At 41.9% G+C, this 22241-nt stretch overlaps 1 protein-coding gene across 1 annotated transcript in view; it reads left to right on the forward strand.

Annotated features, from left to right (window-relative positions):
• Positions 1 to 22241, forward strand: part of Lrig1 (leucine-rich repeats and immunoglobulin-like domains 1) — a gene marked incomplete at its 5' end in the record, with an annotated part of 110685 nt that continues 88444 nt past the window's right edge. The window contains 1 exon segment of the mRNA XM_013513717.1: positions 1 to 43. Coding sequence (XP_013369171.1) covers positions 1 to 43 — 43 coding nt within the window.

Here is a 22241-nt window from a genome sequence, read left to right on the forward strand (position 1 = left end):
TGGCCGCTGTGCCCGCGGACCTGCCCGCCTGGACGCGGAGCCTGTGAGTGTCGCCCTGCCTGCGCCCCGGGCGCTGTCACCGGGCTAGGGGTGTGCGGCGGGGTCTGCGTGTGGAGTTGCGTGGAGGTGGCAGCGGGGGGCGCGTGGTGGAGGCGAGCCGGGTCAGGTGGCGAGTGCGAGCGGCTGTGCCGCGGGGCGGGGGCGAGGGGTCGTGGGGCTTAAGCGTGAGTGGGTTTGCCTCGGGGGGCTCTGGAGGCCGAGAGTGTGGGTCGTTGGGGCGTGGAGGCGGGCGGTCCTAGGTAGCGAAGATTTGGAGGCGAGAGTGTGTCTGGCGAGGGTGATGGGGGCTTAGTGGAGCGTGGTCGTGAGCGTGTGTGTGTAAGGTGGAAACATCTGGAGCACAGTGTCGGGAATTCTGTGTCGGGTGTGTGGGTTTGTGTTTCTGTTTTGCTGTCCTGTAGTTCAGCTCTTGGGTGTCTGAGCTTCTCCGTCTTCCAGTGGGTAATGAATGAAGGTGACTCTTGGCTCCGGTGTCCACTTACATTATTTATCAGAGTTTGTAGCTAGATCTCGAGCCCAGGACCTTGGTGGCCTGACGTGGCTCCGGCCCTGGGTAGAAAGCCTCTTTCCCCGGAGGAGCTACGCGTTAGGGGGCTTTGACAACTTTTTGGAGATCTGTAAGTACGTTTAGGAGTCTGTTCTTTCCAGCCTGGTCGGCATACAGGGAACTGGTCCAGACCCTTCCTGTCTGTTGCCTGGGGCCCTGTGGGGCTTCGCGATCCAGTGGGGTGGGGCCACCCTCGAGTTTCTCCTCCATAAATGGTGCAAATTAGTTTTGGAGTAGTGCTGATTCGCGAGATGGTGCCAGGGGCTTGGCTGACTTTAGCAATTTGTTTACCCCGAAAGAGGTGCTTTCCTGTGCTATCAGGATCGTGTCCTATTTGGAGTTAGTGGGATACTTCTTATGGGAGTTTTGGCAGGAAAAGAAGACATGAGATTTCTGTAAACTTGTTGGAATGGAATAGTCTTCTTTTTACTGCTAGCAAAATCTGGTGCATGAGTCAAGTCCTGTCCAGTTATCAGTAATTACCATCTCTGTATAACTGTTGGTGCCTTGCAAAAAAGGCTGTGGAGAGTAGTCTCTTAGTTGAACAATTGGGCATCTTCCGTAGAACATAGAAAAGGCGCCCTAACCTCAGGCATGACATTTGCTGGTTTGAAGAAAAAAAGAACAAAACTGGTGACACGAGTTTTAACCAGCACCTGTGGTTTGATTTCAGAAAATATGGTCTCAGTATCTGGCCCCTGGGAGCAGAAGAAAAGTTAATTCCTTTCAAATTCGAAGATCCTGTGCCTCTCAAAATGGGGCTTTAACTTGGTCCTAGGAGCAAGTACCAGGAGTTCTGGAGCTGGCCAGGACCCTTTAGCTGTGGTTCGGCTTTTTCTTCAATATCTGCTATCTCTGTGGAGTTTACTGACCTAGGGAAAAATCAGTGGTCATAGGGTGGGTTTTAACACAGGCAGTGACTGTGCCAAGTACTCGGAGATAATAATGCCCTTCCGGGGAATTTTAATTAGTTGAGGCAGTCTGTGGAATTGTGAGTTTTCCTTTACATAAGTCTTTTTTTTTTTTTAAGAATCACGTGGACAGAATCAGAATAACTTCTCAAGTGTTCACCTGTTGGAAGAGTGACTTGCAGTGCCATGTGTCAGTGGCATTGTGGGGGAAGGCACTTAGTTCCCAAGCAGTAACTTCCGGGAGAGGACAGAGTGTCCTTTTATTTGCACTTTCCTATGGTCACAAGACCCACTTTGCCTTGCCTTTTTTTTTCCTGAGCGGGACATACTGGTCATTTTTTTAGGCTTTCTTTTGTCTAGAAGTGATGTTTCATACAGCGTAAATACCTTTAAAATTGCAGTCTTTTCTGTTTTACTCACATATTTGATGATCAGTAAATCCAAACTGGGTATTTTGAGCTTCAGGAGATTTGATTATACTCATTATGTTGTTAACTGATTAGATTTTAAGATTCCAGTGGTGTGATTTCTGACTAGTGTGTGGCAACACTGTACAGTACAAAATGAGTATCCATTGAAAAAAATATTTGTGATTATTATATTGCTTCTTTTGTTCTTTTTTAATTTTATAAGACAGGATCTTCTCTAGAGACCAGGTTGTCCTTCTGATTAAAGAAATTTCAAGCAAATGTGTTTTTCTGCCTAATCTTCCGATCTCTCAATTTCACCCACTATTCCTACTGTGAAATTTCTAGGACAGGGTTTCTATGGCTTGTATTCTTGGCTATGATTCGGCAAGGCGTGAGTGAAGAAGGTCTCTGTATAATATAATGAAATATCTTGTAATTTCACTGAGTTTACACCTTCTAAGTCCATTGTGTTTAGAAAATGCTTTGAGCCAGTTTACAAGCCCATGAACTAGATTTACTGCAGCCAGTTCAAACAGTTTCAGGCTGTGGGTTTGAGATAGCAGGGGATCTGTGGCTTTATGGGACTTTTTTTTCCCCCTTTGTAAACAGTGCATCTCATTTTAGAGTTGCCCCTCCGCCTGGGATAAGTAAAGTAAAAGTTTTAAAATAGTGAATGCAAATGTAGTGTGAATAGAACAAATGGGATGGAGCTGACAGGGTAAAATGGGTTCCTTCATAGGGCCTGAGGACAACGTATTCAGCATAGTAACTTGTAGTAGAGGAGCTGTAACTGTGGCTTCCATTGCATTACGTAGGTGAGATTGGCATGGTCCGGCTGACACATTCATAAATAGTACCAAGCACTGCCAAGCTTTATTCCAGCTTCCCAGGACCTTAGAAGAAATTTAACTTCTTAGTACTCAGTTGTTTGCTGTTTTTGAAATTATTTTTGGGAGCGTGGCTGCAGAAGCTATTTAGAAAGTACTAAATACATTTTACTTCAACTTACCTGTGGCATAAATTTGAATACAGTATTTAGTCACAAAACTTTGCGGCTTATTAAAGGTTCCGAGAGCTAGGTGCTGGCCTATGGAATTGTTAAGTGCAACCAGGTTGGTTCTAGAGGAAGAAAACAAAACCCACAATGCTTGTTCTCCGTCGAGGGAGGATAACCAGGATTCAAAAGCGGGGGCGTACATAAAAGAACGCCAATTGTGGTCATCCTGGGATACATTAAAATGAGTTTATTGATCTGGGTCTCATTGTATTACGTATTTGCAATACCAGATCTGTAGCTAACCTAACCTTGAATGTTTTGGCACAGAAGTGGTGGTTATGATTACATTAGAAAATACACAAACCAAGGTTACCTAGTTGTGAAGCAAAGAGGGCCTTTGTCTTTTAAATTTTACAGCTGTGCTTCAAGACCCAGGTGTGTAGGGTGTTGTGATTAAGGATTTGGCAAATACTTTCATCCTGTTTATGCAAATTAGATGATCAAATCCTTTCAGAACCTAAACTTTTTTTTTTAAACAAAGTACATAGATGGTCTTAGATACTTCTTATACCTCTGTCTCCATAGCATAAGAGCTCCATAAGAGCTCAACAGACCTTGAACATCCTCTGATTTGGAGTTTTTTGGAGTAGGGAACGATTTGTTTATTGAGCTGGGCTGGGAATAGAACTCATCGCCTTGTCAAGTGTTCTCCCATTGATCTACATCCCTAGGCCCTTTAAGGGAGTGTTTTAAGCAGAGTCCTGGCAAAGAAAACTCTAAAAGGTTCAAGTACTCTCAAGGTTCTAGAGAATTAGCTTGAGCTCAGAATCCTTTTCTGTGCAGCAAGTGATGAAGCCTGGCCTCGCTTGCCTCTTCATGGTGGAGAAACAGTTTCTTGCTAGTCCTCTGACATGTTTTCTTGAGTAAGGGGAGATTTCTCACAGTTAATATTGTCTTGGGAAATAGTATTGGTTGCCTTGAGAGAAAGGCATATTGTTTAAGTACCGCTGACACGAACTTATGGCATAAAGCCTCATTTTTTGAATACTGCCAAATTAGGAAGTGTCAAGAACGCTCTCCTCAGGGACTGGTATGAATTCATTCTGAATTTATATTGAGGGACAATATCCTTCTTGACTTTAATATGTCAGAGCTTTTCCCACCCCCTTTTCAAGGGATTTTCTTTTAAAAAAAAGTATTCATGTCTGTCCATACTTATATTTGTTTACTAGATCTCACAGACTTTGGACTTCTGAGTGTGTTAGGAGTAAATGTGGGAAGCATCTTCAGGAAGATGGGGAAAGTGCAGTGTAGTGTAGTGGGAGCTGGTAGACACCCCTGGGTCCCTGTTGCCTGGCTCGCTCAGGGTTCACCCCTGTGCCTGGGTTCCCTGTACAGCTTCCCTGACCGGTGGCAATGGCCTCCGGCTGACCTTTGTGGCCATCAGACACCATGCTCACAATGAAAGGGCCTCTCCCTTCCTGCAGAGGTGTCTCCTTGGTGCACAGCCTTTTCGGCATCCTTTCTTTCGGCGTGGATGGGAATGCCGGAAAGCGCGCTAGGGGTTTGTGTATCTTAGCAGTGCACCTGGCACGGTGCTGTGCACCTGCTAAAGCCCTCAAGGAAGAGCTGGAGATAGGAAGACTGGACAGGGGCTGTTTCAGATAGATTTTGCTTATTTCAAAGGTGATGGCCACAGGAGAGGGAAATCTAGAGGAGGACTCATGGAATTGAAAGTTGCTGTGAGCAGTAAAGAGTATTGGTTGTACCAGGGTCTTTTCTTTTTTCCTTCTTGTCCTCATTTGCTTAAAACATAAAAGAGATTCCTCTGACTTACCCCATAGGTCGAAAAACTTTAAATTTCATGAGCAAGCCTAACTTTCAACTCCCTTTGAATGAGCATGGTGACATTTACTCACTGGGGACCTTCCCCCTCCTCAGCGACTGCAATTTGAAACCCTGGGGGTCTTTTAAAAGCTAACAGGACTCTGGACTGTGTTAATATTCAGAGCTGTTTGCAATGGATGCAGATTCAGAGGCCGGAGGCATTGTCTTGAGACAGGAGGGAGAAAGGATGAAGGCAAAAAATTCCCAGACAAACGGAGGGGGGAAATATCTAAAAAAAACTCAAATGTTCTCCTGTCTGTGGGAAACTTAGAGACCATTAGGTTTTTTTTATTTGTTTGTTCTAAATGACATAAGCATGATCCTGAGCCAGTGAGGTCGGTCCCTTCTAGATTATGGCTTAAGACAGTGTATGTCAGTAAGTGGTTATCTTCTGCTTTTGTTTCAAGTTAAAGTTCTAGAATTCAGTGTGAAACAAGATTTGTTTCTATCCCCTCTGCAAAAAAAAGAGAGAGTACTTTGAAGAGCAGAGGTTAAACTTTTTACAATAGTTTGACCTCTAGAACTTGCATTTATTTTTTGCTCAAGGAATTTTTATAGCTGCAGAATTTAGGATGGTAGACCAGATTGACAAATTAATTGACCAATTATGTAGCTGGAGTTTACAAATTTTCTGCTGAATTTCTGATGCGTGGCCATTTTTATTAGGCAAAATGAATGGATCAATAAAGGTTGCAGAAAAAAAAAGCTAGAGTTTTTCTCTGTTCAAGTTAAAAATGAATGGATCAATAAAGATTGCTGAATAAAAGAAAATTAGTTTTTCTGTATTCAAATTGAAAGTTGCCAACTTGTGTCCTCTGCAGGGGTGTGGTAGATTAACTAGTGACCACCTTGTAACACCCAGCTAAACTGAAACAGTGTGATGCTGGGTGTGGAAGGCCCACCTGATTGTTGCCAACAGTGTAAAAGGAGAACTGAAGGGGAAGATGTGCTGTTGATTCTCCTGCAGAAGCTTGTCATGCTGGTTTTCCTGATATGAACTCAGCTGTTCTTATTGTCAAAGGAGCTCAGGACCTTGCTGTCTCTGAGGATGGCTGTGGTACTTTTTGGGGAGCATCAGTTCCTAGCTCCAATGCAGATCCCTCAGGCTGCTGGCACAGATCCTTCATCCCACTGATGCAGACTTTCTAGCTTCTGCCACTGACCTTTGGGCCTTCCCAGTGCAGATCCTTGATACAGACATGCACGAGACATTGTCATCGGCTCTAGGCCTCCCGCTGGATTCGCGTTGGACTTGCCCTGGACTGTAGGTCTTCAGCTGGACTCCTGCAGGACATTGGGGTGGGATCCAAACCCTCAGCTGGATGCTTTGGATCTGTAGTATGTGGACAGATCTCCAGTATTGTAATGGTTGATACAGTGTGTCAACTTGAGAAGTTTAGAAGTGTAAGCCACTCAGCAGGAGCCCAGGGTCCGCACTTTGTAAACATCCTCATGCTGTGCCAGAGGAGCGCAGGGAGGTGGTGTGAGGGCTACACCAGCCCTAGAGGGTGGTAGCCTGCTTACAATATAAGGGAGGGAAAGACGCTTGCTCATCCCCCATTTTTTTGCTCTTGCTGCTTTTGCTGTCTTCTGCTGCCACAAACTGTTGCCCCTATGCCATGTCACCCTGCCTTGGAGCCAGCTGATTATGGACTGAAACCTCCACAGACTGTGAGCTAAATAAACCTTTCCTTCCTTAATTTTGGGTGTCAAGTATTTTGTCTCAGCAACGAAAGAAAAGTTAGACACGTACTCTTTTGCATTTGAGTTTTTGGGTGAATATTATAAAATAATCCTGTAATTTATATGTCCTGCATTAAATCTTTTACCTTGTAAACACTGACTACAACAAAGGGTATGCTTGTGAATCTTTATGCTTCATATGTTTCTATGCTACTATCTCTTCTATAGCTTAATACTGTGGGTGTTTTGTTTTGTTTTGAGGTGGTTCTCACTGTTATTGTTCAGGCTGGCCTTAAACTCAGTCTGTGGCCCACGCTGGACTTGAACTCATGGCAGTCTTCCGGCTCCAGCCTCTTATATGCTGCCATTACATGTGTGTGTCACCATGCCTGATTGTGCAGGCACTTTATATATAATCTTCTGAAGCACATTCATATACTTAATGACTATAAAAGTCATTACATTTTATAAGTGGTTTCTCCATTTTTCTGGGTCTTTGTATTTGTTTCCTGCCTTGAATTTTTCATATCTTCTAAATAGGCAGTTGCTCTTCACTTGTCCCCTGGTCTCTGATTTGATGATTGACTGGGGGAGAGGATGGATGAAGATGAAACTTTCTTCATATTTACACTGGAAGATATGTGTGTGAGATCTGCTGCTGTCTTGATCCTGTGGAGTCATCCCTAGCCCATGGGCACTGCTAGAAAGTAGTGATGGAGATTGAAAGTTACTTTTAAGGTCCATTCCTTGGATTTCCAGTCTTCAGCTATATTTGTGATTTTGTGCAAACTCCTTTCGTTCATTTCTAAAAAAGAGATTATAATATTCTGTGTTACAGTTACCATAACAGCAGAGTTAGGTGATGTGTGTAGTACGGTTCCTCAGTGTGGATTGATCAGATTGGTGATTTAAGAGCATAATTTAAAAGTTAAAGCCTGTCTTCATATTTTGCATCTTTTCTCACATGCATTCTCCCCAGTTCATATTTCCTTGCAACAAAGGCTTTCCTGGGAAAAATGTACTTTTTTCATTTGAGTCTTTTGGGGTGGGAGGACATGAGGGTTCACAACTCAGGCTACACTGTGCATACTTACAAGTGCTGGTAGAAATCTCAGATGAGCAGTCAGGAAGCTATAAACAGTTGCAGCAAATTGTATAATTAGCAAAACTTACTGAGGTAGTTTTAAATCTGTCCCAGTTGTACAAATACTTCTGCCTTCTTAGGATTATTCTTTCAGGTAGAGGGATGGGAAAAGGCAGAGATGTGAGAAGTCCTTAAACTAATCATTTTATCTTATTATTTCCCAGGGTTTCATTGAAACTGAGCCTTACCAACATGTACATAGCTCTCTCCCTTAATAGCTTGGAAAAACGCAGGTGTGCTATTCCAAATGAGATTAGGTTTCAGACTTTAGGGTCTCCGAATCCTCACTGTACCAACTTCTCTTTGGAAAGACTTGAGGGAGGAGAGGGCAGAAAGGGAGACAATTGCTGGGTTGTATGCGGAAAACACGTTTTGTTTGTTTGGCCTGTTTACAGTCTTCTGGTAATATTGGGGGGGACGGGCTGTAAACACAGGGTCATTTGAGGAATCTGGCAAGGGAGCCATCTGAAAAACCGTTTACTACGTATTTGCTTTTGCTTCTCGTGCACCTGTACCTGTGTTCTTTTCCCAATGAATGGCCATGATTCACAGCCTTGTCCACATGAACAACGATGATTGTTCGCGTCTATATTACTATTTAATCTAGCATAACCAGTAGGGCCCATTGTGTGAACAACCAATCCGTTCATCTCTGCATGCCCTAATACGTCTTGATTTCCTTATGAACCAGGATGCAGGTTCCAATCACTGCTTGTTCAGTTTGTTTTGGCAGAAGACAGCATTGAGAGGGTTTTAAGAAAGCATAGTCTGTCTTTTAAGTGCTTTGCATTCATTATTCTTTAAACTTTCGTGGTCCACAGATCTCTAATCTTTTATGATCTGCATAAAATACATGAAATGAGTGAGGCTCTTCCACAAGCAGAATTAGCTGGACATTGAGAAGCAGGGTAGAGACATGGAAGGCTTTTTTTTTTTTAAGTCAACTTAAAAAATGAGAAACAAAAGTCCTCACAGCTTTATTTTCCAAAACTCCTTTATGTAGCGTTTAACAAGTGTCGCCTCCCCCAAGCCTGCTGTCCTTTGCCCTTTTCACTAATTTATAATTTGCCGTTCAAATAATTTACTGCTTATCTTGGCGAGAGCACACATTGCACTTGATAAATTCTTTCTCCCGGATTACCTACTTGATGATATAGCCTGTTAGATACAAAGAGAAGGCTTGAGCACTTCTGAACTGGGGGATAGATAATCTTGGTGTAGGTCCAAATCTTGTAGTTGTAAGTGCCCTTTCTTTGAAAGCCTTTGTATCGCAAGTATTAGCGCTTGGGGCTAGATAACAAGAGATTGACGGGCCAGGCTCTCCTTAGTGAAAGTGCATTGGGAAGAAACCTGTTGCCTATATAGCTGCTTCTTGTGAAATCATCTGAAAAGTAAAATTTTTTAAAAATTTTGAATTAAGAGAACATTTGATATGCATCCAGGTATTGTAAATAAACTAATTCTGTTCAGTCTTAGGTGTATTTTCTTCTTACAGAGAGAGGCAAGCATCTACACAAGTAGACAGAATAATGAGCTCTAAGTACCTGTCACCAGCTTCAGCAACTGTTAACTTGTGGCTTGGCTTCTCGGGTCTGTGCCCCAGTACCACAGGACTTCCTTCTCCCCTTCCATGCTTTGTTAAGAAGTAAATCCAGAGCATATCATTTCATCTGGAAGACTTTTAAAAAGCAGTAGGTTTATTGGGTTCTAATTCACATACCATACTATTACTAAAGGATGATTTGAAGAAACATGAGTTTGAACAACCTCTGAAAAAATTGACAGTTACTGTGTTTTTCTAAAGGGAACTTTGGTAAGCTATGTATTTACAGAATGTTTATTGGGCATGTATATAATCTAGTATATATGTTCTCAGAATACAAGACTCTTTTCTTTCCTTCCTTCTTTTCTTTTCAAAGGGTGGGAGGTGCTTAGAAAGTGCTTTTGTCCTGGATTCTTTTGTGTGTGTGTGTGTGTGTGTGTGTGTGTGTGTGTGTCCGTGTCTGTGTCCGTCCTGGATTCTTTATCCTGAATGTGCAGCTTTGATTAGCTTTCTTCTTTTTCCACAGAGCCCATAATTGGGACTTTCCTAATAAGCTGTTTATTGTTGAGTAGAACCCATTAGTGAACAAATGTATTGTGGATCATTTAAAAATATTTCAGATATTATTGTTTAATCAAGGGATAATTAATTAGCTATTGGTTATAGTTAAGTTTGTGAGTCTGAATTAACTGTTGTTTACTTTCCAAGGCCTGACCCTCCAGCTGTGGCTACTTGAGTTTCCTTCAAATAGAGTTAGAGGCACTCAGTAAGAAAATCCTCAAAAAACAAAAAAACCAGGTTCCTAGAACCTTCCATGCTTGGTTTACACATCACACAGATTTGAAAATGCTGTCTCCCGAGTAGCTACTGGTTTAGTTTGTTTTGGTTTTGTGGAAGTCCACAGTTTAATTTCTCTAGTCTGTTACTTTGTTGACTTAAGAGAGGACTCCTTTAGAATAGATTTCATGCTGGCAGCAGCTTAGGAATTTGAATGGGAGTTACAAGTCCTGAGTTTCATTCACTTTCGTGGTTTGTGGAATGACTTCCACAGTCTGTCTCTGAAATTCTCATTCCAGGTAGATTATAAAATGTTCAGTGATTTTGAAACCTATCCAACATAGTCAGTTTAATCTCATGAATCTTTAAGCTTAATTAAATAAATATATGCTATTTGATTAGGTACTGTTTATAGGGGATTCTCTTAAAAAAATACGAACACACAGGAAAGAGTTAAAAAAATTATGGGCAGGAAAACTTAGATTTGAGAGATTCTGACTATGATTTAAGTTCTGTTTTGCAAATTGGAAGAATTTCTTTGGTCTTACTTCAGCAGTGTATCTTGATTCAGCATCATGAATCCTGCCTACTGCCTACTTTTCTTTCCTTTTTTTTTTTTTTTTTTTTTTTTTTGGTCTTTTTGAGACAAGGTTTCACTATGCAGTTCAGATTGACCTAGGACTCACTTTGTAACCCAGGCTGGCCTTGAGCTCTTAGCATCCTCTTGCCTCTGCCTCTGGAGTGCTGGGATTACAGGCATGCACCACTATGCCTGGCTACATCTTACTTTTTCTTCTTTCCTGTGTGTGTGTGTGTGTGTGTGTGTGTGTGTGTGTGTTCATTTACTTTAGTAACATGCATATCCTAGTTTTCATGTTATTTTTAACTAAGACAATTTTGTGTGCTGTCTATGATTTTCTGTCTCTACCTGGGCTTGTATGAGTTTCTGGCACACCGGCTCCCAGTGGTTGCAAAACTTTGTAAACAGCCAGAAGAACTCATTGCTTCCAGGAAGTAGGTTGTTGATGCAACCAAATGATGGATGCAGAAGCTGCTACTCAAGTGGGCCCGGGTTTTCTCCACCGGAGGAGCGGAGGTCCAGAGCGCATACTACAATAAATATTTTGTGACTGTCAAGGGCTGCCTCCTCTGAAATTCCTTTATTTTCTCATTTTTAGTGGGTGTCTAGGGCCCTTGGCCATGGATGGTTTGGCATGATCCAGGGCTGTGCTTTTCCAAAGAGAAAAATTAGGAACTCGGATATGAAGATTCTTTTACCCTACTAGTCTATTTAAAACAATATTTAGAAAGTTTAACTTGTATTCAATTCTGAACTGTCCTAAAACGAAGACTAGCCAACCTGAAATACAGTATTACTACTTGGGGTCTAGGGAAATGTGTTGGATGTGAAATCTTGGTACTTAATACATCTTTTTGAGCAGAAAGGACCTCATGTTTTGGTGAACTTTTAAAAGGGATTTCTGACTACAGAGGAACAAACACTATTAACCTAAAGGGAAAAATTAATTTTCTAAAGCTGTGAAGGTAAGATTATGGTGGAATGGGAAAATTCATGGCTGGGTCTCCGGAGACCTTGCAGTTTTGTTCCACCTTTGCTGCTGATTAGAAGTATGACCTTAGGCTGGTCACTTAATTTCCTATATGTGAAGGGATATATGATTTCTAAGTCTTCTTGCTTACAGGTTTAGAATTCTATCCTAATTGAAGCCAGAGGGAATTAATTTAGTATTCATTGGATGGTAAGATTTAGTAAATAGATTGTGTTTAGGATATTTAGGGTATTTAGAAGTATTTTTTGCATATTTGGTGCTTCTGAGTGGCATCTTCAGATGTAGCAGCAAAGGGAAGAAAGTGTGCCTTGGGGAGCCTCAGAGAGGGACTTTTTGTGGGCCTCTTGGTGTTACTGAAGAGAAATGATTAGTGGGTAAAGTAAAGAATTAGTTCCTAATCTGAAAATTTCTAATCTGAAAATCTGAAATCCAGAATGTTTCAGATTCTGAAATTTTTTGAGGGCTGACATGACACAACACGTGGAAAATTCATACTGTGGAAGTTTGTTTTCATGCACAAAACTTTTAAAACAGTGTATAAAATCACCTTCAGGCCATGTGTATAAGGCGTATATGAATCATAAATGAATTTCGTGTTTAAACTTGGATCCCATTCCCACGCACAGATTCCAAAATTTAAACAAATCTGAAATCTAGAACACTTCAGGCTCCTAGCTGTTCAGATAAAGGAGTCTTGGCTTTTCCTCTTTTCTTCCTCTGGCCCCCCCCAAAAAACTGGAAGAAAACTATGAAAGCTGGAAACTTTGCATCTGTAATTTAACTTTTTAAGAACATAGGTTTAAAGGTAGGCTCAGTGGCTCAAGCCTGTCATTCCAGCTACTCCAGAGACTGAGGCAGGAGGATTGCAAGTTTGAGGCCAGGCTGGGCAACTTAGGATCTGTCTCGGAAGCAGAAAACCAAGAAAACTTAGATTTTATAACAGGAGGGCCAGGGATGTAGCTCAGTGGCACAGTACCTGCCTGGCAAGCATGAGGCCTTGAGTTTGATTCCTGGAGGAAAAAAAAAGGAAAGCCAGTTAGAGGTATGCTTTTCTTAAGGGTCATTTCTTAGGGCCACTGCACGTGGTATCTCTAAAGCAGGCCTTCAGTGAGTAATTGAGTGAAGTTATAGGTGATGCTGATGAGCTGCTAAAATGACTGGATTGGCAGCCTATAACAAATTAGTGGTGACAGCCACAAGAAGGGCACTGTCCATGCCCCTTTGTCCTTTCTTAGCTGGCTGGCCACTGGCTATAAGCAGATGGCGTGACACATTTCAGAATAGCTCTCAGCCCCTTTTCCCGGGAAGTTTTTCATGTGTACCTTCCAGTGTGTAAACGCTCAGCAGCTTAGTAGATGCAGCCCAGTTGCTTCTTTCTCCAGTTTTGTTGTTTTTGTGTGTTGTTTTTTTTTTTTTTAGTTTTTCTCCGGTACCGGGAACCAAACTCACGACCTTGCGCTTGCCAGGCAGGCGCTTTTTGCCGCTGAGCTAAATCCCCAGCCCCTGTGTGTTGTTTTTGTTTTGTGCTATGAGAATTGAACTCGTGGCCTTGTACATGCTAGGCTAGCGCTGTATCATAGAGTTATACCCTTAACACCTCTTTCTCCAATTTTGAAGGTTTTTTTTTTGCTTCTTTTTTTGGAGGCGGTCCAGTTCTTACCACTTCTGTCCATCTGTTTGGGTTTGCCTTGGTTTCCTCTTGGATCATACACTGTTTTTGAAAATATTCCTGGTGTGATTAAACTCTTGAAAACGTTTATTGTGCAGAATCTAGAAAGCATTAACTTTTTGTTCTGAATATCCACCTTCCTTCCACATGGAATTTGCATTGCCTTCACTGGCAAGTCTTTGGCTTTTCTCTTCTTTTGACTCTTACCATGTAAATTCTCGTAAGGTGAATTTTTTTTTTTTTTTGCTTTATAATATATCCTTGGAATTTGGAATTTTGGGGCTACAGATAAAATACAGTGAGGTTGGGAGTCACAATTAATGGTTTGGAACGTCTTGGTAGCAGTGTAACAGGATTTAGACTATTCTAGCACTAAAATAAATAGCTCAGAAAACTACTTTAAAAAACAAAAACTCCATTTAGAACCCAAAGATGACATTTTTCCATTGTGCTTTCTGAGATCAAAATAGGCCAAATGACCTCCCCACCCTTGCAGGAGTTTCTTTTGTCTGTGTCAGTCATTCTGTTATTCATGTGACCTCCTTCTGGTGAATTTATTATTTATAACTAGTCCTCTCCCAGAGGATTCTCAGAGAGTGTCTGATTAGTAACTTTCATACACCCCTGAAAGCCACAGTGATTGTTCAATTCCATATGTGTAGGAATCCCTAAAAATGATTGTTCATTGCTCAGTGACGTTCTGTTTGGAGCTTGGTACCTTCTTTCACGGCAGAAAGGATCCCACCATTTCCTTATTTCTCTAGGGGGTTCTGAGGTTTACCTCTAAAGTATAATTATTTCTAATTGACCTTCATGGACGATTTTACAATATTTATGGAACTTAGATGTGAGCGAAGGGCCACTTTCTTTGTGCTGAGCATCTGTGCCCTCTTACCAGCCAGCAGGTAGTAAAGGGATAAACTCAGGCTTTCTTCAATTTAGGGTGCCCTGCAGCCCGGAGCCTCCGTGAGATGTCGCAGCTTGTGGTTTGTCTGATTCTGTGTGTTGGAGAGAATATTTGACCTAAACCAAAAATTATAGACAGTCCTCCCTTCCTTTCCCCTCTTCTTATTTTTTTAGTTTCTGCTTGAGAGCCACTTCAAAGAATCAGATGTGTTGGTGCCAGACGCTGTGCAGTTATTGTTAAAAGAATTTGGAAATATAATTGAAAACAAACTTTGTTGAGCAAAGCAGATTGAGGCAAGTTCTTACTTTGAGGAAGAAGGGAATTCCAAGTTTTTCCTCTATTTGGAGCTGGTGTCTCAGAACACTTGTTCTGTGAGATGAATCATCTGTGAATTCTACATCTGGGAGTTATATATTGGGAAATGGCATTCTTTTTAAATGCAGAAGGAACACAAAAGCTTAAAGTTACAGTGTAGTTGGAAAATTCTAGTCAGAGTTTTAAAAAATTAACATAGAGTTGAAATTAGCAGGGTGATTGGACATGAGATCATAATACCTAAAATAGCCATGTCTGTATATGGAAAACAATATGATTGCCATACTTACTTATTGAGACCCTTTCCCTCTGTTTTGAGACAGATGTTATTTTAACATGTCATAAACATCAGTGAATCAGAATCACTAGTTACGGCAAACTTGTCTAAGAGCCTGAATTTAAGCATTTGTTTTGAGCTCTTTAAATAAGTTCAGGTCCTACCCACCAGTGAAAAGCCTAGAGCAGTACATTGTTGCAGGGAGCTAACATTGTGTCTTCATTCTCTGTGAAGTCCTTCATTTCTGTGTCTGGATTTAAAGCTTTCAGGGTGAGAAGGAAGCGACCATGTTCTTACATGGCTCAGTGGTAAGAGTGGCAGCTCTGGAGCCTCATTCCTTGGGTGACCTAGCAGTTTACCTAGCTTCTCTCTGCTCTGTTTCTTCTTATATAAAATTAGGATAATTGTACTACCCACCTCACTAAACTTGGTATGAAGGCAAAAATGAAGTAAAGAATTTTTAGAACAGGACATAACACATAACAGAAGCGTGAGGAAGGTTACTATAGCAGTAATAGCAGATTACATTTTTACAGCAGGATACCTCTATATTATGGTCATTTTAACCCTATGAAATGTACTACCTGTATTTTTAAAATTTATTTATGTAGTTATTTTTGAGACAGAATCTCACTGTGCAGTTCAGGCTGGCCTTACATTCACTGCATTACCCAGGCTGGCCTTTAACTCCTGGCAATCCTCCTGCCTCGACCTCCTGAGTGTTAGGATCACAGGCATGTGTCATCACGCCCAGCTCCATTTCGATTTTACACATGCAGTCCGATGTGGCTGAATGACTTACTCAAGGTCTAGCAATTTCCACCAGTAGAACTCAGACCTGCTTCTATCCACACTATTGTAGCTAGAAAAATTCTACAAGACTGATTCTTCTTCTTGACCCCTCTTCAAATCTATGAATTCCCTGAGGCTAGTCACTGGTCTTTCAGCTCTTTGGTTTCTCCAAGCAAGTAGCACAGCTCTGGTCATACAGCTGGTGCTCCATAAATTGGGTCTTGGATGTGATTTTGAAGAGCGTGATTCTGCCTTGGTAGGCTTGTACGCCAGAATCCATTTTTGGTTTGTTTCTTTGGTGAAGCGGGTGGTAGCATGCGCATATGTCTTGCCATCTGTTGTTTATTGTTTCTGTTAGGTTGTGGTTTGTGTTCCTGTTCCATGTTTCTTTGGTTTCTGGAGCAACTGCGAATATTACATGCCTGGGGATCAAAAAAAGTAAACTATTTATAAACAGTAAAGTATCCTTGGGTTTGGAAAGTGTTTTTCTCAAATGGGTGTATATTTGGTGGCTTTATTGTAATCTCACTGATGTATCATTAGACAGTTTGCAGATCAAGGCACCTCTAAAGGATGGGCGAGTCACAGTGCAGCCTTGTGTAACCAGCTCACAAACAGCCTTGGTGATAAGGCCCTGGTGTTAACCCTGACCCAAGTGGTGTATTTTTAACTCAAGAACATATAAACAGTTTAGCCTGCTGATGGAGTTTATACTCAGCCTGAAATCCTTGGCATGTCTTGGACCGGGCGGCGCAGGGGGATGCATGTGGTCTTGGGAGAATGCCTTGGCCACCAGTGACCCATTGCCGCACCCCTCCCTTCAAAAGAAGGAATGCAGTAGAATAATAAAAGGAAGAAGGGGGAAAGTGACAGTGATTTGTATGATGCACTTTATGTTAAACTTTTAAAAAGTGCTCTTTCAGGCAGACTTCAGGGAGAGTAGAGAGCTTTTAACTCCTGTGTGTTTGCCCCAGCGCCATAGCCATTGTGGGGTGGTCTTTGCAGAGTCACAAATGGGAATGCATGACTTCCGTTGCTGACTGCGCTCACCTGTCCAGCTTCATGGTGCCTTCCTATCTGTCTCCATCAGCCCCTGCTACCACATGGGATTTTTTAGACCCTTTACACTGTTCATGTCCCTTGTGTACCTTGCGTGTAGTTCCCGCTGTCTAAGAAAAGTTCTTTTATCTTTGCTTTGTAGGCTCCTGATCGTTCATCTTAAATGTCTCTTCCCCTGGAAACTGTGGCTGACATTTGCTTTAACTTGAATTCAAATCTGGAGGATTCTATGTACAGATGTTTGGAGTGTTTATTTGGTTACTGTCAGGGTCTCCCATTAGTCTGTAAGCTCCAGGCAAAGTTTTTGTTTTCCCAGACTCTTGCACAAAGCCTGGCATCCATAAAATGCTCAGTACAGATAGGGGTACAGAAAACAATACTGGCATTTATTCTATGTAGTTGTAAAAGTCCTATGGAAATACCTTTTCCAGGGAAGTAGAATAACTTAGACCTCTCAGGGCTCATCTGTCTGTGCATTTCCTAAGTGTACTTTGTCTGTTGATAGTTTCCTCTACCCGCTACCAAAATGTTGATGTTGAGAAACCTAAGAGAATAAAAAGGAAGAAGAAAATACAGAACTGAGTTTAGAAGGTGACAGGCAGGCTGTTTACCTGCCATGTTGAAAACTGGCAGCCTTTTTAGTCTCCCCCATGTCCAAGTACTGTTGCTCAAATGCTTTTTTAGTGGCAGCACTGCCTGTGACCTCCCTCCCACATGGGGTCTCAGGGCACTGCTTCCCTGCTGAATCCCCTATGGCTGTCCTTGGCAGGTGGGCCAGATTCCGTAGCTCTCTCCTAAGTTGTGTTTGGCCAGGGAGCCCATGGTGCATTTCCCCACTGTTGACATGGTTTCTCATCTGCTCTTTCGCTGGAGCTACACTGTGGAGTCTGCTCTGAGGAGGGTTGCTGCTCACATAGACCGGGGCTGTCTAGACACCCTTCCCCTTGTGGTTATTCTGCTCAGTTTATGCTGAGCCCTCGCCAGGCAGCTGGTTTTGGTTGCTCGGGCTCTTAGTTACTTTGCTAAGACCTCTGCTTTGACAGAAATGATGAACAGGCCAAGATAGTTTTTCCCCCTCTTTGCCGATGGCAGAAGAAAGGAGTCCTCTTCTTGACCAAAGGGAATTGTATTCAGCACAGGTTACCATGCCCTCAGCAGACAGAGCCAAAGTAACAACACAAATTTAGAGAAACTTCTATAACAGGAAGCTTGAGGCAGATCGGCTTCTAAATCTGGCCTCTTTTTTGAGTGGGCTGCAGGTGTGAGGCATCAGCCCCCACGTCATCCTCAAACATGTGGGATCTGTGTCCTTGGCAGAGGAGTATTGCTGACCTGGCTCAGTGTGGATCCCCTTTGGCCAGTGTCCCAGAGATACTAACGAAGGACAGAAGGCTGTGTTTGACCTGGTAAGCTCAGCCTTAGACATGAATCTTAATGTGTTCACGCCCGCTTGAACCACTGGTAGTACATGCATGACTCTCATCAGGTAGCACGGGACAGTCCCATCTGGTGGCAAAAGCCTCTGGAGGAACAGTCATGCATGTATGGCCCCGTTGTGAGCATGTTAATTGGTTACTGAGGTCTCCAGCCTGTGATTGTGCCGGGCAGGGCTTTTCACCTGGTGAGCTGGACTAGTTGGAAGGGTGGCCTTATGAAGGAAGCTTTATGCTCTTGATCTGTTAGCCTAGTTACCAGGTCTTTACTTCTAATTTATCTGTTAGGCATTTATTGAATAAATTTTAGGCACTTAACTGAATAAGGAGGAAATTACCAAAGAAAAATAACTGAGCTCATTATCCAGTGACAAATATTATCGCTTTGCTATATGAATTTCCAATAATCTCTGCAGTTAAATATCTGTTCCAAGATACAGTTTGCAGACTCAATGCCATCAATATTTACTCCAGGTTTAAACTTGTAAAAAAAAAACGATGGTTTAAATCATAATTAAATTTTCCATGGTATTGAACATTTAAGGTTTTTCCCCCTTAACCGTGTTATAGCAAACATCCCTATACTGTATACACGAAGTTTTACATTTCTTATTTCCTTAGGTTGTTATCAAGTCCAGGTGGCTGTGGATATGCAGATTCCAAGGTTTTTGATATACTCGGTCTCCGAAAGAAGGTCCCCCATTTACATGTGATCTTGTGCTTACTTCTCGCACAGCCTCACAAGCATGAGATGCTTTTCTCCTTTAGGTGTATACTGCCAGTTTAATACATGAGCATTACTTTGGATTCTTTTACATTTGCACTTCTTTGGATGGAGAGGCTCAAAGCCTTTCTTGGGTTACTCACAGACATTTCCTTTTTGACTTTTCTTTTTAAAATGTGATTGTTTGGCTGATAAATTATCTTGGTGTCTCAACTGAGGACTTTTGAGAGCACAAATCCGTATGCTTAGGACTCGAGCTAGTGTGTTTTTGAGAGACCCTAGGAATAATTATCTAGAAAACTGGGCTCCCAGGAAGCATGGTGTAAGTTTTGATGCTGGACTAGGCTACTTTGTTGAGTTCTTTAACCTCTGTTGGTTATGTGTTCACAAGGGGGGAATGGTGCGTGGTTTGTGGAGTTCAGATTGCTTACAACCTCTGTAAAGTCAGCCCCCCCGCCTGTGCCCCAGCCACCCTGTCTGTGGCCCATGAGCCTGGTACCTACAGCTGGTAGGAATCAGAGCAGATTAGTGTGGCCGAGAACCTTTCAGGAACAGCTTCCAGCAAATGGAAATTATTTTAAAACAAATTGATGTGGTTTTTCTGTCAAACCTATTTGGAACATAAACAAGGTTGGACTGTAAGCTGCTTCCCTTCTGCACACAAGCCTGTGTTTAAAATGTGGCTTTCAGCAAAGTAAACATGGTCTCAAAAGTGAGTTGTCATTGTGTGTGTGTCTGATATGAAAAGTAAAAGCGCCTGAAGTAGTATTCTTGCAGACAGTAAAATAGTGCATGAGACATAGCTTCTTGTTCAGAGATCACTACTTTCTGTAAAGGTTTTAAAAGTGAGGAGTCATTTGGTGTTGAAAGGATTAAGGGGAAAAAAATAACAGGTCACTTTGTGGGGTGAGATAACCATTTTCATTTTGCCCTTTTGCTGTGTGGGAATATCAAAAAGATCTTGTGAAATACTTAACTTTGCGTGTGCATGTAGTACACACATCCTCTGGCCTGTGTGTCTTTGAATTCTCTACCACGTTCAAGGTGGTTTCCCCACGGTAGGGACAATGTCGGCTTTATTAAATTGACCACAGCCTCTCTGGAAGGTGAAACATTGCTTTGAATGTTCTGATTATGTATTAATGAACAACCAGGCCAAGGGGCACTTGCCAGAAAAGCTACAAAGTGAGAAAGCCACCAATATCAGTGAACTTTGCACTCTGAAAGTGTGAATGATGTTGGGTGAAAGGAGTTTATTGCACAAGGGGAGCAACTGGAATCTCTTTGATGTTGGGTAGCATCCTGGCTCCAATAGATTCAGGGGCTTCCCAGTTAACTACATCTTTGCTGGCCAAGGCGATGCTGTGGCGTGGTCCCTGAAGTGCAGAAGGACCTGCTTTTGGCAATTGAAGAGTAGCCTATGTATGCTGGGGGAGCTATTGACTATTTATTTCCGTTTTCAATCAATTTCAGTACACTTTAAACAGCCTCACCTCTCAGCTTTCCCTCTGGAAGGTCTTTTCCAGAAATAGCATGCTATTACTCAAAATCTGCCTGCACCAACCACAGAAAGGGCTTAGATCCTAATCTTAATCTAACTAATTTATTTTCTCTCTGTTATGGTGAATTTCCTCCTGCCTCTGGCTTGTTCTTAATTTTTGAATGGCTGGCTATTGGGAACCCTGCTTTCCACAGCCTTATTAAATAATTACTCAAAAGAAGAAGAAAAATGCCTTTTTGAAATTCTGAGAATTTGTTTTCTATGGGAGATAAACTCCAGCTGAGGGTTTCGTGTCTCATAGATTCATGGGCAGAAGGGTTTGGTAGTGAGTGTTGTACCACTTGGGAAGGAGAAAAGGAGGTAGTTGGATAGGACGCGGTTTTAATGGCGGTATCATTTTTTCCTTTCCTAAATGTGGCTATTTTGTCCGGCCTCTACTTCGTATCTTCTGGCACTTAGAGGAAAAAGTTATTTCTGCATATTTATGGTGTGGAAGTAGCTAGGAAACATTTTCAATCTGGAATTTTCAGAGCTTGCTAAGGTAGCAAGAGTTTTTTTGTTTTTTAATAACTTTTTTGAGATATAATTCAAATACCATAGTCACCCTTTTAAATGATGAGATTCTAAGTTTTTAATATGTTCAAAGACGTATAACCATCATCACTCTTTCTGGAACATTTTTATCGTCCTGCAAACCCTGTGCCTGTTAGCACCTTCCACCTTTTGCTCTGTCCTCTCTCCTCCTGTGCCCCGGCAGTACCTGTGCTCTGTGAGTTGGCCTGCTGTGGGGTTTCACTCGCCCGGAATCACACAGGACATTGCCTTGTGCCTGGCTTCTTTCGCTTGGTGTGATTTGTCAAGGTCCCTCCATGTGCAGCATGTTTCAGTCCTTCGTTCCTTTCTACATGTGCGTAATGTTTAGTTGTTTGGATGTACCACATTTTGTTTATCCGTTTATCAGTTGGTGGATATTTCTGTGGTTTCTACTTCTCGACTGCTGTGAATAATGCAGTTGTGAACATTTGGGTATCAATTTTTGCGTGAATGTGTGTTTTCATTTCCCTTGGGTGTGTACCTAACAGTGAAATGGCTAGGTCATATAAGGTAGCTCTTTAACTTTTTGAAGTACTGCTAGACTGTTTCCCAGAGTGGCCGTGTGTACTATTTTGCACTTTCACCAGTATTTTATGAAGGTTCCAGTTTCTCTACAACCTTGCCAATACTCAATATTGCCTGTCTTTTTTATTTTAGCCATTTTGGTGGGTCTGAAGTGGTTTTGATTTGCATTTCCTTAATGAGAAATGATCATGAGTGTCTGTTCATGTACTTACTGACTATTTGTCTACTCATATTCTTTCTGCCTGCATTTTAGTTGGGTTGTCTCTTTCTTGTTCAGTTGTAGGCAGAGCACTTTTTTAAAAAGTAGCATAATGTCAGCTAGTTGGAGATAATTCCCAGGTTGGGATGATGTTCTGACTTCTTCAGATGAAAAGACTTTTGTTTTTAAGGTTTTGAGATCTTCTACTAGGCATATAAGGGGGAATACAGATACTCTTCGATGTATGATGGGGTTCTACTCTGACAGCCTATCAAAAGTTGAAAATATTCTAAGTTGAAAATACTGTTAATACATCTAACCTAGTGATATTGTCACTTAACAAAACAGTACAGGGCGGAGTGTTGGTCATGCCTTCTCCTGACTGTGATTGACAGCTGTGAGAGAAAGGGAGCGGGAAGGGAGGAGAAGGATCCATCATAAGGTATATAGTTAGCTGGGGAAGTGATCCCAATTCACAGTTCCAAATATGGCTTATACTGAATGTTGAGCCGTCATAAAGTGAAAAAAATGTAGTTAATAACTGTCTGTAACCTGCCCCCTTGTTTGTAATCCCAAGAGAAACAGTAAATGTGACAGAGAAGAGCAGTGGTTATTGTAGTGAATCCAGACTCCAGACTTCGTTTTTTTTGAAAGGAATAAAATAGGCACAGATTCCAGACTGTAGGGAAGTTTATCACAGAGTTTGCCAATAAGAG

Source organism: Chinchilla lanigera, unplaced genomic scaffold, assembly GCF_000276665.1.
Source record: "Chinchilla lanigera isolate Chin_1 unplaced genomic scaffold, ChiLan1.0 scaffold00020, whole genome shotgun sequence".
NCBI lineage: Eukaryota > Metazoa > Chordata > Mammalia > Rodentia > Chinchillidae > Chinchilla > Chinchilla lanigera.